The 13,557-nt window shown below is 37.9% G+C and overlaps 1 protein-coding gene across 2 annotated transcripts; it reads left to right on the plus strand.

Annotated features, from left to right (window-relative positions):
• Positions 1-4,113: 4,113 nt before the first annotated feature.
• Positions 4,114-5,971, plus strand: LOC143459001 (plasmanylethanolamine desaturase 1-like). Of its 2 annotated transcripts, XM_076955937.1 has the most exons (5): positions 4,114-4,246; positions 4,321-4,440; positions 4,800-5,033; positions 5,128-5,317; positions 5,545-5,971. In XM_076955937.1, the coding sequence occupies exons 1-5, from the start codon at positions 4,186-4,188 to the stop codon at positions 5,669-5,671; spliced, it is 732 nt and encodes a 243-aa protein (XP_076812052.1). In that variant the 5' UTR covers positions 4,114-4,185; the 3' UTR covers positions 5,672-5,971. The 2 variants fall into 2 exon arrangements, with proteins under 2 accessions (XP_076812052.1, XP_076812053.1); XM_076955938.1 differs by having other exon boundaries at positions 5,138-5,673.
• Positions 5,972-13,557: the final 7,586 nt, after the last annotated feature.

Here is a 13,557-nt window from a genome sequence, read left to right on the forward strand (position 1 = left end):
ATAAATGAGTCTCAGGTCGTTGTTTCGCTTCTCTTAATCTTAGAATCAATTGTACGCCTCGACAACTGTATAATCTGATTATATTTGAAGCTTCTTTGAACGAATACATCAAGATAGAACACTGTGGCAGCAACAGCACAAAGTCATGTTGCGGCGTTGAACGTAGAAACCAAAAAGACTGAATAAATCAAAATGCACGCACAGGGGAAGCAATCGATTACGTCACAAAGTGTTATGCTTCGCTGATTCGATAGACGAGAATTCTATGTCGTACACAATTTTATATTACATTAATTGATATATTTATCACAAAGACAAAAACGATTTACTTGAACAAACGTAAAAAACGCTTCTAAAGAATCTTTGCAAAAACCCGCTACCTTTCGACACCGTGCATAGGCGGGCAGTGGGTGCTTTGAAAGAACCGTCAGTAACGGTACCGGTAACCGGAAAAAATGTACCGAAAGTTTCTGTATTCGGTAGGCCTACTATTTTAAAAAAGTAGTTTGCTACTTTATGGGTACTCGGTACCGTTACTTTTTGTGTAAAAGATGCTGCTACAAATGCAATGTTTGCCGCTATTATGCCCCCGGTAAAAGTTAGGATACTCTAAGTCAAAACATATGTGACGTTAATCTCTTGCAATTTTGCTTGACATTTTGAGATTAAAAAAGATCAACAGATGCTAAAATTAGTGTTTTGTTTTTTAAAACATACTTTTTAAAATTTTGAACTAATCACGTGAAAAGTACCGATCGCCATAACTTCAACAAATACCATGTGCCGACGATGCTCGAGTCGAAAGTGGTGCATCAATTCATACGCCCACATGACGTGGACAGTTCTAACATACACATACATACGTCGCTTTTGTAAAAGAATAACGAAACACTTGATAATAAACTGTTCGTAGCAAAATCAGCAGTAGCAGAACACATAGAACAATGCACTACGTGCAGCAAAATGTATTCCCACATAAATAACTTCAAAATATTACGAAAATGCAAAACAGATTACGAGTGTAAAATCCAGGAAGCACGGCTGCTTGTTCTTGCTAATTGCTTGTTTGTGGAATTGTTATTTTATTACGCTATAATGGTTAGCATTTTACTCTACGTTACCCCACAGCCCACGGATAATAACGAAAAACAATACCATACAATACTAAGCAACATTATCCGTTCACTCAGCACTCAGCAGGTTGTTGCTTTATTGCTCTCGCTTTCCATCGGAAATGAAATGAAGCGTTACGATCACCACCTCACCATACATGCAGTCTAGGTTCATTCATTCATTCATTAGGACCTAGGTCGTTCAAAGAGGAAGTGACTAATTCGAACGTGTTTCAGAATGTCTGTTGAGAACGAGCTAGAGCTAGCGAAAGAATTAAAGTCTGTATGCTGTCGTATTGGATTACAGTACAAAGAACGAACAGAAAGTCTGCCTGAGTCGGCTCGAATTTTTGGTCAGTTAAGCTCAAATTACATGCAAAAATCTCCGGACAAAGTAAGCCTTATAAGGAGTGCTACGCTTATCAATGCTGCTATCATAAGACAGCCCAGTAACAAAGAATACATCGATCAGAGAAATAAACTTTGTTGCCATGTTCTTGAAACCGCTGGTGCCGCAAAGTTAGACGCGGATCTCGTTGGTTTTTCAAAACAAGTAGCTTCAAAAATCGAAGAAATGAGAAAACATGTTTACACGGAAACGATACTCGAAATCAATGAAGGGAAACGACAAAACGTTATGCGCGAATTGAAGAGTGACGTCACGATAGAGGAGATTATTAAAGCTGAAAAAACGGAAATACAAAAAACTCGACTACAACAAGATCTCATCTCACGAAATTACGCAGAGGTAATGAAGTTTGTTTCTACGTACTCTGAGCCCACGGTAGGTGAGCCCCCGTGTCAATACAGCGTAGTCGGCTTGGGGTCTTTGGCTCGCAAAGAGATTACTCCTTACTCGGATTTCGAGCACGTCATTTTGTTGGAGGAGGGAAGTCAGAATCGAGATGATTATGAGAAAATTCTCGAACATTTTCGTTGGTTTAGCGTCATTTTTCAACTTGTCGTGATAAACCTGGGTGAGACAATTATTCCTGCAGTTGCCATTCCCTCGCTGAACGACTTTTCAACACCTGGTGGGGATTGGTTCTTCGACGCTTATACGACGCGTGGCGTATCATTTGATGGTATGATGGTGCATGCATGTAAAATGCCACTTGGCAGAATGCAAAAGACATTAGATAAACCGTGGACGACGGAACTGATAAAACCTGTCTCAGAAATGTTAAATTACTTGGATCCCGAAACGGACATAAAAAACGGGTATAACCTTGGCGATATCTTAACGAGAACTTGCTTCATTGCCGGGAGCAGACCAATGTTTGATCAATTTGCAGCTGGAGTAAGAAACAGATTGTCTAATAACCAAGTTGCTCGACGCGAGATTTTAAATAGACAAATCGACTTCGACCTAAAACGTTTCAGCGTGGTGCACAACCTGTTGGATTTGTTCGGTGCTTATTGCGCAAACATAAAAAGAACATTGTACAGAACGCTTACGTTGTTCATATCAGCCCTTGGACGCCTTGCCAAATGCGATTCTTATTCCTGTTTTGAAATCGTTGACGATTTTAAAAACCGCAATCTCATCAACGATAACACAGCACATCGGCTTCATTACGTCATCGCCCTGGCCTGCCAGATACGTTTAAAAGTTTATCGGCAACACGGGAGTCAAACCGACTTCGTTCGCTCTGATATACAGCAATACCAACACATCCTGGATAGCGACATGCCGCTTCAGCTCGCTAAAATGGTTGGAGAAAAGCGAATGTTAGATTACTTCACGGTGGCTTGTGATCTCCAAAATGCGATAAAGTGTCCGGATATTCTGGAACGTCTCGATCATTACCTAAAGCCGCGTTTGTCGACGCGTTTCAGGGTCCTCCGTTTCGTTAACATTTACGATCAGCTTCTTTGTGAGTGGGATGAGTTTTTGAGGCATCCGCAAGATGTCGCAATGGAAGAGCAAATGTGGATGAGATTTTATGTGGCAGGTGCTCATAGAAGAAACGAGAAATACGACACAGGACTCGCGGTGCTTGAGTGGTTCGACAACCGAGAGATTTCCGATCCCTCGCTACGAGCCAACGTATTGGTGACTAAACAAAAATGTTTATACTTTGTCGGCAAACACGACGAAGCGTTAGACGTGGGGGCGCGGGCCCTAGCTCTCCTGGAAGATGTAGATCTCGTTCCCGCCGAGAAGTACGACCTCCTTTGCCACTCGCTCTCTTTTCATGCAAGCTGCTTGAGCGAAGAGAAGCAGGAACACACGAAGGCGATAGAAGTGTTTAAGAAGGAACATGGTTATTTGAGAGACCACGAGGTGGTGGCCAAGGCACCACGGGAGGCAGTCTGCTTGGTCAACATTAGCCAGTGTTACATGAAAGCCGATCTCTATGAGAAAGCGAAAAATCGTGCTGAAAAAGCTTTAGGTTTTCTCTTTCGTATCAACGGACCTGCTGACGTAATAAATCAATGTCGCCAAGTTGTTGAAATTTGTCGTGCCAAAATGCAGTAGCTTTATTGGTGTAAGTGAAAGATTATCTTTCATTCATTGTGTAGAAAAGCGCATCTCTACGATGATTTTACATATAAAAGCGTACCACTTTCAGTAATTAATTGTGTATACGTAATATTTTCGGTTGTAATTGTGTGTGTGATGTGTAATTATGCGATATTGCGTAGTTTATCGTCAAAACTACCACTTTGTGCTTTAATCATCGATATGTTGCAATTTTTACGTATAGCCTACTCGATTTACACATTTAATTGTTTCCTGTTATATCCGCCATGCCAGTCGTTGTCGTTTATTATTGTAACGACATTAGCTTATAGTGTTAGTCTTTATGCTTACCTTCGAGTGTTGAAACCAACAAATTAGCAGTTTTTACTTTTGCAAGAGATATTTAATATTGTATAGTGCTTTCACTATTTAAGCAGATATTAAATCAAAACTCCATCTGAAACTCAAGCGTGCTGTTGTCATAGTTACTTGAGTCTTACCTATTAAAATCTAATTGCAATCTGAGATAATTTTATCAAACTACACACATAAATCCTGCTCCAATCTGATCCCAAGCAGCAACAGATCAAACCAAGAGAGAGGATAATGTTGCAGGAAGAAACCTTCGAAGAAAAAGATTTTGCAAACTATTTGCCGTATTCAAAGGGTACTTGTTCAAGTTAACGTGTAAGACTTTTTCAAAAATAGTTTAGGAAAAGCTGTTGTTTATTTTACTGACAGGAAAGCGCATTCAAGAACTGCTCAGTATTTCAATTGTTCTTGTGCTTCTAGCCGGCCACTGCGTCTTCATCATCTGTAACTTCAAAGCAGAGTTCACCATTTTTATTCTGCCTTGCGTATGTAAGCGAAATGAGTTTTGTTCTGCAACTTAACAGGATAGCGGTGATGAGATTTAAACTGTTTTCTCAAACCAGTTAATATCAAAACGAGCCATCACGATTAATGGCCGCTGGCTGCTTTAAAAGATTTCATAGAATCGGTTGCTAGAATTGTGATTACAACCGCTACTTTATTTCTGTTTCTGGCTTCAGAAATAGTCGATCTTTACTATCATAAATTTTGCTGGTTATGGTATCGATTATAGACCTCATTGCTAATAAATTTTAGGACTGAATTTAATTATGTCAGCATGTTGATAATTACAAGTGCCACATAAGCTTCAAGCAGTAAACTGCAAAAATGTCTTTAACCTTTTTCAGTCGCCGGTCTCCTGATCGCCGATTTTGAGTCGGGTTTTGTTCATTGGTTCATGGACACGTACGGGTCAGAAAATACGCCAATATTAGGAGAAACGATTCTTGCTTTTCGGCAACATCATCGATATCCAATTGCTATTACATATAACACAACAATTCGCACGTTTGGCGACCCGGCGGCAAGTTGCCTGCCGCAGCTGTTGTGGTCTACTTGGACGATCAAGCATTTTATTGGGGGTACATTAGAACGAGAGAAATTTTTATTTAGCAAGTCTAATATATAAATGTATACAGCAACTGGTTAACATTAAACAATTGTCGTAAATCGCAGACACTTTTAGCTATTTTCTTGTCCTTTTCGTTTTTGCTTGGTGTGGTCTCCAATCCTGGGTTAATCAGATCCACCAGTGGTCGCACACCCACAGTAAACAAATACCACCAGTTGCTCAACTTCTTCAGAAAGTCGGACTCATCCTTTCCAAGCAACATCACCATAAACATCATATATCTCCTCACACATGGTAGGTTCGTGTCACTATGGGTCACTAACGTCACTAACGCTTTCTTGCTATGAATTGTAATCAAAAGCTTATTTTATTGGCAAGTCAAAGTCCATTCGAAAAATGAAAACAGTTCAGCTTACTGCACAGTCGGCAGTTGTGTCAATTCGTTTCCACTTCATTGAAAATCTTATTTTCATTTAATAACGCACTTGGTTGTCATTGGAAACTAGTCTAATGCTTTTCAGCGATTACTGCGTCGTTTCTGGGATCATGGACGGTCCACTAGAGGCGCTGCAGTTCTGGAGAAGAATGGAGAATCTTATCGAATATTTGACAAGCGTGAAGCCGCGTTCTGAATGCAAATCACACTGAGCAGGAATCTGCTTTTACTTTATAATTATTGCACGCTGTTTCAATATGTGTATATTTGCAACGCAATTTGTTTTAAGCTTGATGCGCCCATGAAGTGGAATCATATTTTTTTATTAATTTAAAATTTTGTGGTACAGTCTGAAGTCTGGTATCCTGGAAAATCTGGTAGACAGGCTAAAAAATGTGGAATTCATTTTGAAGTACAATCCTACTTTTATAGCTAAATATGACAAAAAAATGCTTTTGAGAATAATTGCTGATGTCATGTTGATAAGAATATTAAACAAAAAAAGTTTAAAATTCCTCACAGCGCTGCAAATCTAAGTTTTTCAACATTTTGATTTGAGGAAATACCTAAGTTTAGCGATTTTTAAGTGAAAACCTTGGCGCTAATGTGCGACGCGATCAAGTAAAAATTAAAAAAAAATTGTATTTTGCAAGTTTAGTTTTGGTTGATACAGAATGGGATTAGTCTATTTAACTTTAACTTGATATTTTTAAACATGGCCTAAATATGAAAGACCCTATACCGTCACAACTATCGAGACACACAAAACACAGATCGGAGTTGAAACATAAACAACAAGAACCAAGCCGGCGCCAGAAAAGATTTCAATTCAATACAACAAATTAAACATTACAGTAAACATTATACGGTAAAAAAATTTTTACTAATTTTTGCAAACATCGTTTAATGTTTAATTACTGTCACTTCAAGCTCAGCCAAATTTCAGCAGGTGAGTGTAGCGCCTGTGACAGCACGTCCCTGGTATGTAAGCGCATACTTGTACACGTAATATTTTCGGTTGTAACTGTTTGTGATATTCGCAATTTTTCTTCGAAAATGTCACTTTGTGTTTTGATCATCTTATTGTTGCAATTTTTACGTATAGCCTACTCGATTTACACATTTAATTGTTTCCTGTTGTATCCGCCATGCCAGTCGATGTCGTTTATTATTGTAACGACATTATAGTGTTGGTCTTTATGCTGACCTTCGAGTGTTAAAACCAACAAATTAGCAGTTTTTACTTTTGCAACTGATATTTAACATTGTATAGTTGTTTCACCATTTAAGCAGTTATTAAATCAATACTCCATTCGAAACTCAAGCGTGCTGTTGTCATAGTTACTTAAGTCTTACCTATTAAAATCTAATTGCAATCTGAGATAATTATATCAAACTACACACATAAATCTTACCTGTAACTCAATATAAGTACCCAATGTATACATACGCAAACAATAACCACGTAATTACGTAGCGCTACATAGCACGAGTATGTGGTACAAAATCAATTTTAGCTGATCGAAAATGATTCGGGCGGAATCGAAACCCCAATGAAAGAAGTTTAAAAAAGGATAATTTGTATTGAGTAAACTTGTTTTGCAATTCGATATTGATCAAATTTCATAATGTTTGGCTTCCTCCTTACAATTTGATGATACACTATTTGAAATACCAGTGGTACATGTATCAAACAATTTTTAAACAAAGGATATTTTTTACCCAAGTAAAGGACAGAAACACACAGAGCGAAATAAAGAACGGTTGGTAAACCGAGTAACTAGGCAGATTGGGATTTTACGCTTAAACTTTCGATAGCGGCTGAAATAATTTACAATAAAGATTTAACCCAACAAGCTCTAGCTTTATACAAAGAAATGTAAATCGGCAAGATTGCCAAAAGAGATTTGGAAGAATGGTTATTTGAGTTATGTAGTTCTTCGGTGGCAGAGTTGTGAACGGGCCTTATATTGCTAAAAAGAACTCGAAAATACAAGCCCGAATCCGAAAATTTTATTTGAAGCCCGCATCAGGCCCAAAAGGTAAATTTACTTAATAAATCAAAGTCATCTTTTGATGCCATTCTATGACTGGAAACCTTTTCTAAGCTTCTCTTTGCGTTCTGTTGGAGTACGTTCGGCATCCACATATGATGCGCGGATGCACATTCGTGTAAAGAAAATGAATTTGCGACGCAAATGTAGCAAAATGTAAGTGTATAAATTCAGGTCCTAATCTGGTCCAATTTTATTCAATTTAAAGCCTGAACCCGACCAGAAAAGCCCGGCGTTAATTCTTTCATTTCAATTCATTCCTAACCCGATTTGCAACTCTGTTTGGTGGTATGTGGTATGATACTAAAAAAAAGTTTGAGGATTACTGTTGCAGTGTTGCTATGGAATTTATGGCAAGAACTTGCAGCGTTAATTCTTTAAGAACATAAAATGATAAAATTATTGATAGCAAGGGGATTGTTCAATTAATTCTTTGAAAACGAGCACTGTACTTATAGCGGGGTACACGTAAGCAAAAAGACAGATCTCGTTTTGAACATTATTTCAGAGACAGAACAAATTTCTTGAAATTTACAACGATACAGTGCTGAGAGTTAACTATGTATATTGTACTGTTGTCTATAAAATACAAATTGGCATTATCTTGATGGGTTTTTGATTTGGCAAATTCCCAGACCAGATTCGCCTCTTATCGAAAGCATGGACAATAAATGATAATTAAATTAAAATTAAAATGTGCAACTGACAACAAAACTGGATAAATCCAAATAAAACGTCAAGACAACTTGCGACATCAATAACACTGGCCAACAAAAAAATTTTGGCATGGAAGGTAAGAACGATTTTAGAGTATATCAGGGGCGCTGAACTCGAAAATGCCATTAGTTTTTGCAAATTGGCTCTAGTTTTTAAGATATTAGCGAATTTCGATATTTTTGGTATCTTTTAAATTTCAAGGTAGGTTGCATTTTATATTAAGGAACTGCCTATATTAAATGTTGTTGTAAGTCTATGTGCACTAAAACCACAAGAATGAGCAAAAGCTAAAGACACAATGAGATTAGCTAAATGAGGAAATGCTGCATAAATCTATTCGTTTCCTTATATTCAACACAAAAAATGCCCCATTTATTCGTATTTTCATCAGATTCTCCTAACATATTGCAATTTGTGAGACTAAGCTTCCAATACCACATTAAAACTTACTTGAAGTGAACAATAAATAGCAGTAATTTGGTAATAACAAACCAAGTATGCCTAAGCCTACACAAGAAAGACAACAATTTGTAAAATAGACGAAATGAACAAGCAATCAATTTTTTTCATTAACCACGGAGTATTCAAAGCAAAACACTTTACGAAGAAATATATCCATTTCAGGATGTGCATTAGTGAAGTTCTTAGATGCACTCTAGTTAATTACTCAAATTAGCTTAAAGTCATCTGCAGGAAAGCCCTCTTGTACGACTTTCGCCTGTAGTCTTGTTGTGGACAGCTTCGCATTAGGCACCAGCAGTAATCTGCCATCATGTGAGTCATCTACCTTGATATCTCTCTTCCATTAATTTGATATCTTGGTGAAACCTTTCACCTTGTTCCTCACTCATTCATATTTTCGAGGTTTTCAGGGAAGCGATCCAAGTGACTGAATAGATAGTGAACTTTTATGCTCATCCTTGATCCAAGAGCTTGAAAGTTCGTAAGCTTCACTTCTACGAGATCCACACAGTTGCTTGCTTTTACAACTGCAACGAAAGAGTACCAGGCTGCCTTCTCAACTTCAGTCATGTGTGATGGAAAAACTTGATCTTAAAGTAATTTTCGTATTTGTGGCCAATCAAAAATTCCTGCTTTCAGCTTTTCAATACTAAGACTAGGGAACACTTTGCACAGGTAATCAAAACAAGCACCATCTTTTTCTAAGGCCTTGACAAATTGTTTCATCAAACCCAATTTGATGTGCAATGTGGGTAAAATAATGCGATCACGACTGACCAAAGGTTCATTTACAATGTTTTTATCTCTGTGCACAAGCTGTTCATGTATGGGCCACTCCTTTTTAATCCAGTGTTGATCAGTGGCCCAACTATCCCAGTAACAAATAAAGCAGGGGTACTTGGTGTAGCCGCCTTGTCCTAAGAGAACGTTGACCATTTTCAAATCAACGCATATCTCCCAGTTATGCTCAGCATAAGAAAATTTCTTCAAGACCATTTTAACACGTTGGTAGTGTTCCTTTAAAACGACTGAGTGGCCAATTGGAACACAGGCAAACTTGTTTCCGTTGTGAAGTAGCACACATTTCAAACTTTTTTTGGAGCTGTCGTTGAATAACCTCCATTCTTCTGGTTTATATTCAAGTAGACCCATAGATGAAAGAAGTCCTTCGATGTTTTTACAGTATACAAAATTATCTTCTTGAGAGAAAAATTGCATTAACATTTCTTCTCTGTCCCGTTAAAACGTTATTTTTGTTGCCAAATCAAGAATGTTATGCTGTGTGTAGATGTTAAGGCTTATGTTGTGCTTGATGGGAGATGATATAAACTAATGTAAGGTCTTATTTACCTCCCAAGAGAGTAATTTGTGCCAGACAACTAAACATTTGGGCAAAACTAAATAGCTGCTTCACATGGCTTCAGTTTTTGTTAACCTTTATAGCATACATTTCTAACTTTTCATGGTATATGTAGGAAGAAGCAATATCTCAAAAACTAGAGCCAATTCAGCAAAAGTAATAACATTTTCGGACTCAGCGCCCCTGATATACCCCTAAATCGATCTAACATATCATGCCTTTTGAAAAAAAAATTTTTTTGTTGGCCTGTGTAATATAATAGACCTAAAATACTATAATCACTTTCTGGTTTTACCAAATGATTTTTTATCATTTCCGCTTGTGATGCTGAGAAACAGGCCTTTGAAAAGATTTAATCTTTTCTATCGCCATAAATGTTATTCTAGTGAATGTTTTCCCAAACTTAAACCCGGTTCAACTTACAACTCTCGAACGGCTTACAATCGAGGGCGCCTTACTAATATAATCAGATAAATAAGATACCTGCAACAACCGTCACAACAGTAATTATTGTGGGGAGGACATGCTTTGTTTACAAATGGCGCTACAAACGTGCCGATGTAGGTTTCTTTGCGTTTTTGTGTGTTGCTTTCTTTTTGCTGTCACACAGTTTGGCTGTCACACACTTTGGCTGTCACACAGTTTGACTGTCACGCAGTTACATTTGATGTATAAGAAATTTTTGGCTGGTGGTTTCCAAACTCAAACCAAGACTTAACCGCACACAACGTTATGACGTAACAGCTCACGTTCAAAATTACCAACCGTCTTTGAACAAAAGTGCTAGCACTCGCTTTAAAGTTTGGGAAATTTTGTATGTCAATCGTAGTTTTATGTTTGTCATCATATTTTAAGGGGACGACTAAAAAAAAGTTTTAAAAACATCGGCCAAAACGATCGGACTGAATGAAAATGTTGAAATTCATATGTTTATTTGACGTTTTGTTTATTCAACGCTTACTTTGAGTACTATACCATGCCACAACTGTTACATAGTTTTCAAATTCCAATGTCTCGCTCTCGCATAACAAAATCAAAACTGCTCTATTTCAAGGCATGAATTATAATCTACGCTGGAACAACGAACAATCAGAGAATAACATTGAAATAAATTTTCAAAGAAAAGGTACAGTATTGAGTAACCTTGTTTCAAATTCCGATACGCGTAATTCCCCCGTACTTTGATAGCGCTCGTTTGAAATATCGTGCCAGCCTTTCAGGTAAATCTTTTTGGAACAAATCTATTTGTTTCCTCAATAAACAACAATTTTCAAAGATGTACGACAAATTTTCCATGGAAACGTGAAGATAAAACAAAAGGTAAGGACAACTAGAGTTAACTTAATGTCCTTTAAGAGAAAGAATGGCGATTGGCAACCCCATTCATATGGAAAACTCGATCGTCATGGGGTGTTACGTTTCAAGTTTCGGTGGCCGACGAAAAGTTTCGGTTGCAAAAGGGAAAAGGGTTACAAAGAACAGAATTATAGGCTACAAGTATATACAAGTCGAGTTATAGGCTTTAATTTAAGTCAATCGCAAAATAGTGCATGGTGAGTACGAGGGAACAGATTTGGGGATAGGCATGGTAATAAAAAAAATGTTAAGAACCTGTTGTTAAAGAGTTTACGACGGGCATTCACCTGAAAGACTAATTCTTTGGTATAGATTAGCGTTCTCCAACCACCGGTCCGCGGATTAGCACCGAGTCGTGGACAATTTGCTGTGGTGGTATGTTGATAATTTCACTGAGTTACTGTACGATACGCAATGGTGAAAGCGAATTGCTGCTGTCAGAAATATTTTAGTATACTGTATTGTTTTTGTTTGCTATATTACGCCTTTGGTTTGTGTTTTTAATGTGTAGTCACCATCTCACCTAGGGTACGTATGAGTTACATATCTTTTATATTCATCATAAGCAGATTGCACAACTTATTTTTCTCTCAGTTTTTGTAAGCAAACACCCATTCTCTCTCTCTTTGTATCTCTCTCTCTCTTATTTCGAAACCCGCTTCATCCTCTCAGGATGATCGTGGAAGCAGCAGCTATAGAAGCTCCCGGAACAGTACGCGGTCTTTCGCCACTTCTGTCAGTTCGGCTCGACCCGTTGGTTTTTTCCCGGTGGGTGTGGCAAGAATAACTTGGTCTTGGTTAGCAAGTCTTTCCTGAGGCATTCTATTGACACAATCAAACCATCGTAGTTGGGACTTTTCAAGTCATAAAGGCGGGGGATCAACATTTGGAGATTTACAAATTTTTGTGCTACGCATTTGATGTAGAAGCGTTACACAATAAACTCTTTTTAAAATTTCCATTTCTGAAACCCTGTACCGGTGAGCACATTTGTTCGACCATTATGCAAGATTCATGACCATAGGTGAGAATTGGAGGGAAAACGGACTCAAAATTTGAGAGCTTTGCTGTCTTAGAAAGCGACCGAACGTTGAAGCTCACGCATGACTGCGCTTGCTTTACCGATTTGGATGTCTAGTTTAGTGTTCTGCCTTCCATCATTCGTCAATTGCACTCTTAGATCCTTGAATTTTTCTGCCTGATTTAGTGTTTCTCCGCACACTTGCAGTGAGCACTGATCAGGATTTCTTGAGAGGCAGAGTAGCTCAGTTTACTTTAAGATTATTTTCACCCCACGGACTCATTGCAAACAGCTGCAAAACGATCGAGTACATCGTAGGCCGCCTTCTTTGTAGGAATAGCATGTTTAACTCCTTGGTTCCAACATGGGGTTCTTTTCTCACTACACCGACCTGTTTTCGCCCGCTAGCACTGGTAGCGGATTGCAAATTTAACAGAAAACACCCATAATAATCACTATTACAATGTTTGGCAATAAAAATGCGTTTTTGTATGGTATTTGTCTGTAACCCCCAAAGCACTAATTTCGCCCAAGCTCCTGGCTTGCGCTGATTGCTATTAAGTAATGATGACCGTTGTGTACTTGGGCGCCAGAGAGAACACGCAAACTGAGATGGTAGAAGGGTGCGAAGCCATGATATTTCAAATGATTATATCATCTTAAAAAATACAAGTCGTTGTCGACAACCGGTCGAGATTTTATCGGACTGTAGCGACCAGCAGTTTCAGCAAGAGCTTGCCGAAACCTACCGATGACATTCCGTTACACTGCAGCTTACTGATGCAAAAAATTGAGTTTCGCATTCCTTGAGTGCATTTCTGCGGTTTTCGATGCTGCGTTTTTCAACAAAAATCTGAGTGTTTGTTATAAAAACAAAGCGTGTTGTTAAAAGTAGGCAGTTACGTAATAAGTAAAAATTGTCAGAAAACTTTGAAATAAGATGAAAATGAATAATAATCAATAATAAAATAATATAAGATAAATAAGAAAACGATGAGGAATAACGTGAAATAATTTAATATACAATACAATTTACAAATCATATTAACATTGTACTTATATCAGCCTACAGTAATTATAGCCCAGCCAGCCATGCGTTTATGTAATTCTTGCTTACGAAACAGTTAC

Source organism: Clavelina lepadiformis, chromosome 5 (assembly GCF_947623445.1).
Source record: "Clavelina lepadiformis chromosome 5, kaClaLepa1.1, whole genome shotgun sequence".
Classification (NCBI taxonomy): Eukaryota; Metazoa; Chordata; class Ascidiacea; order Aplousobranchia; family Clavelinidae; genus Clavelina; species Clavelina lepadiformis.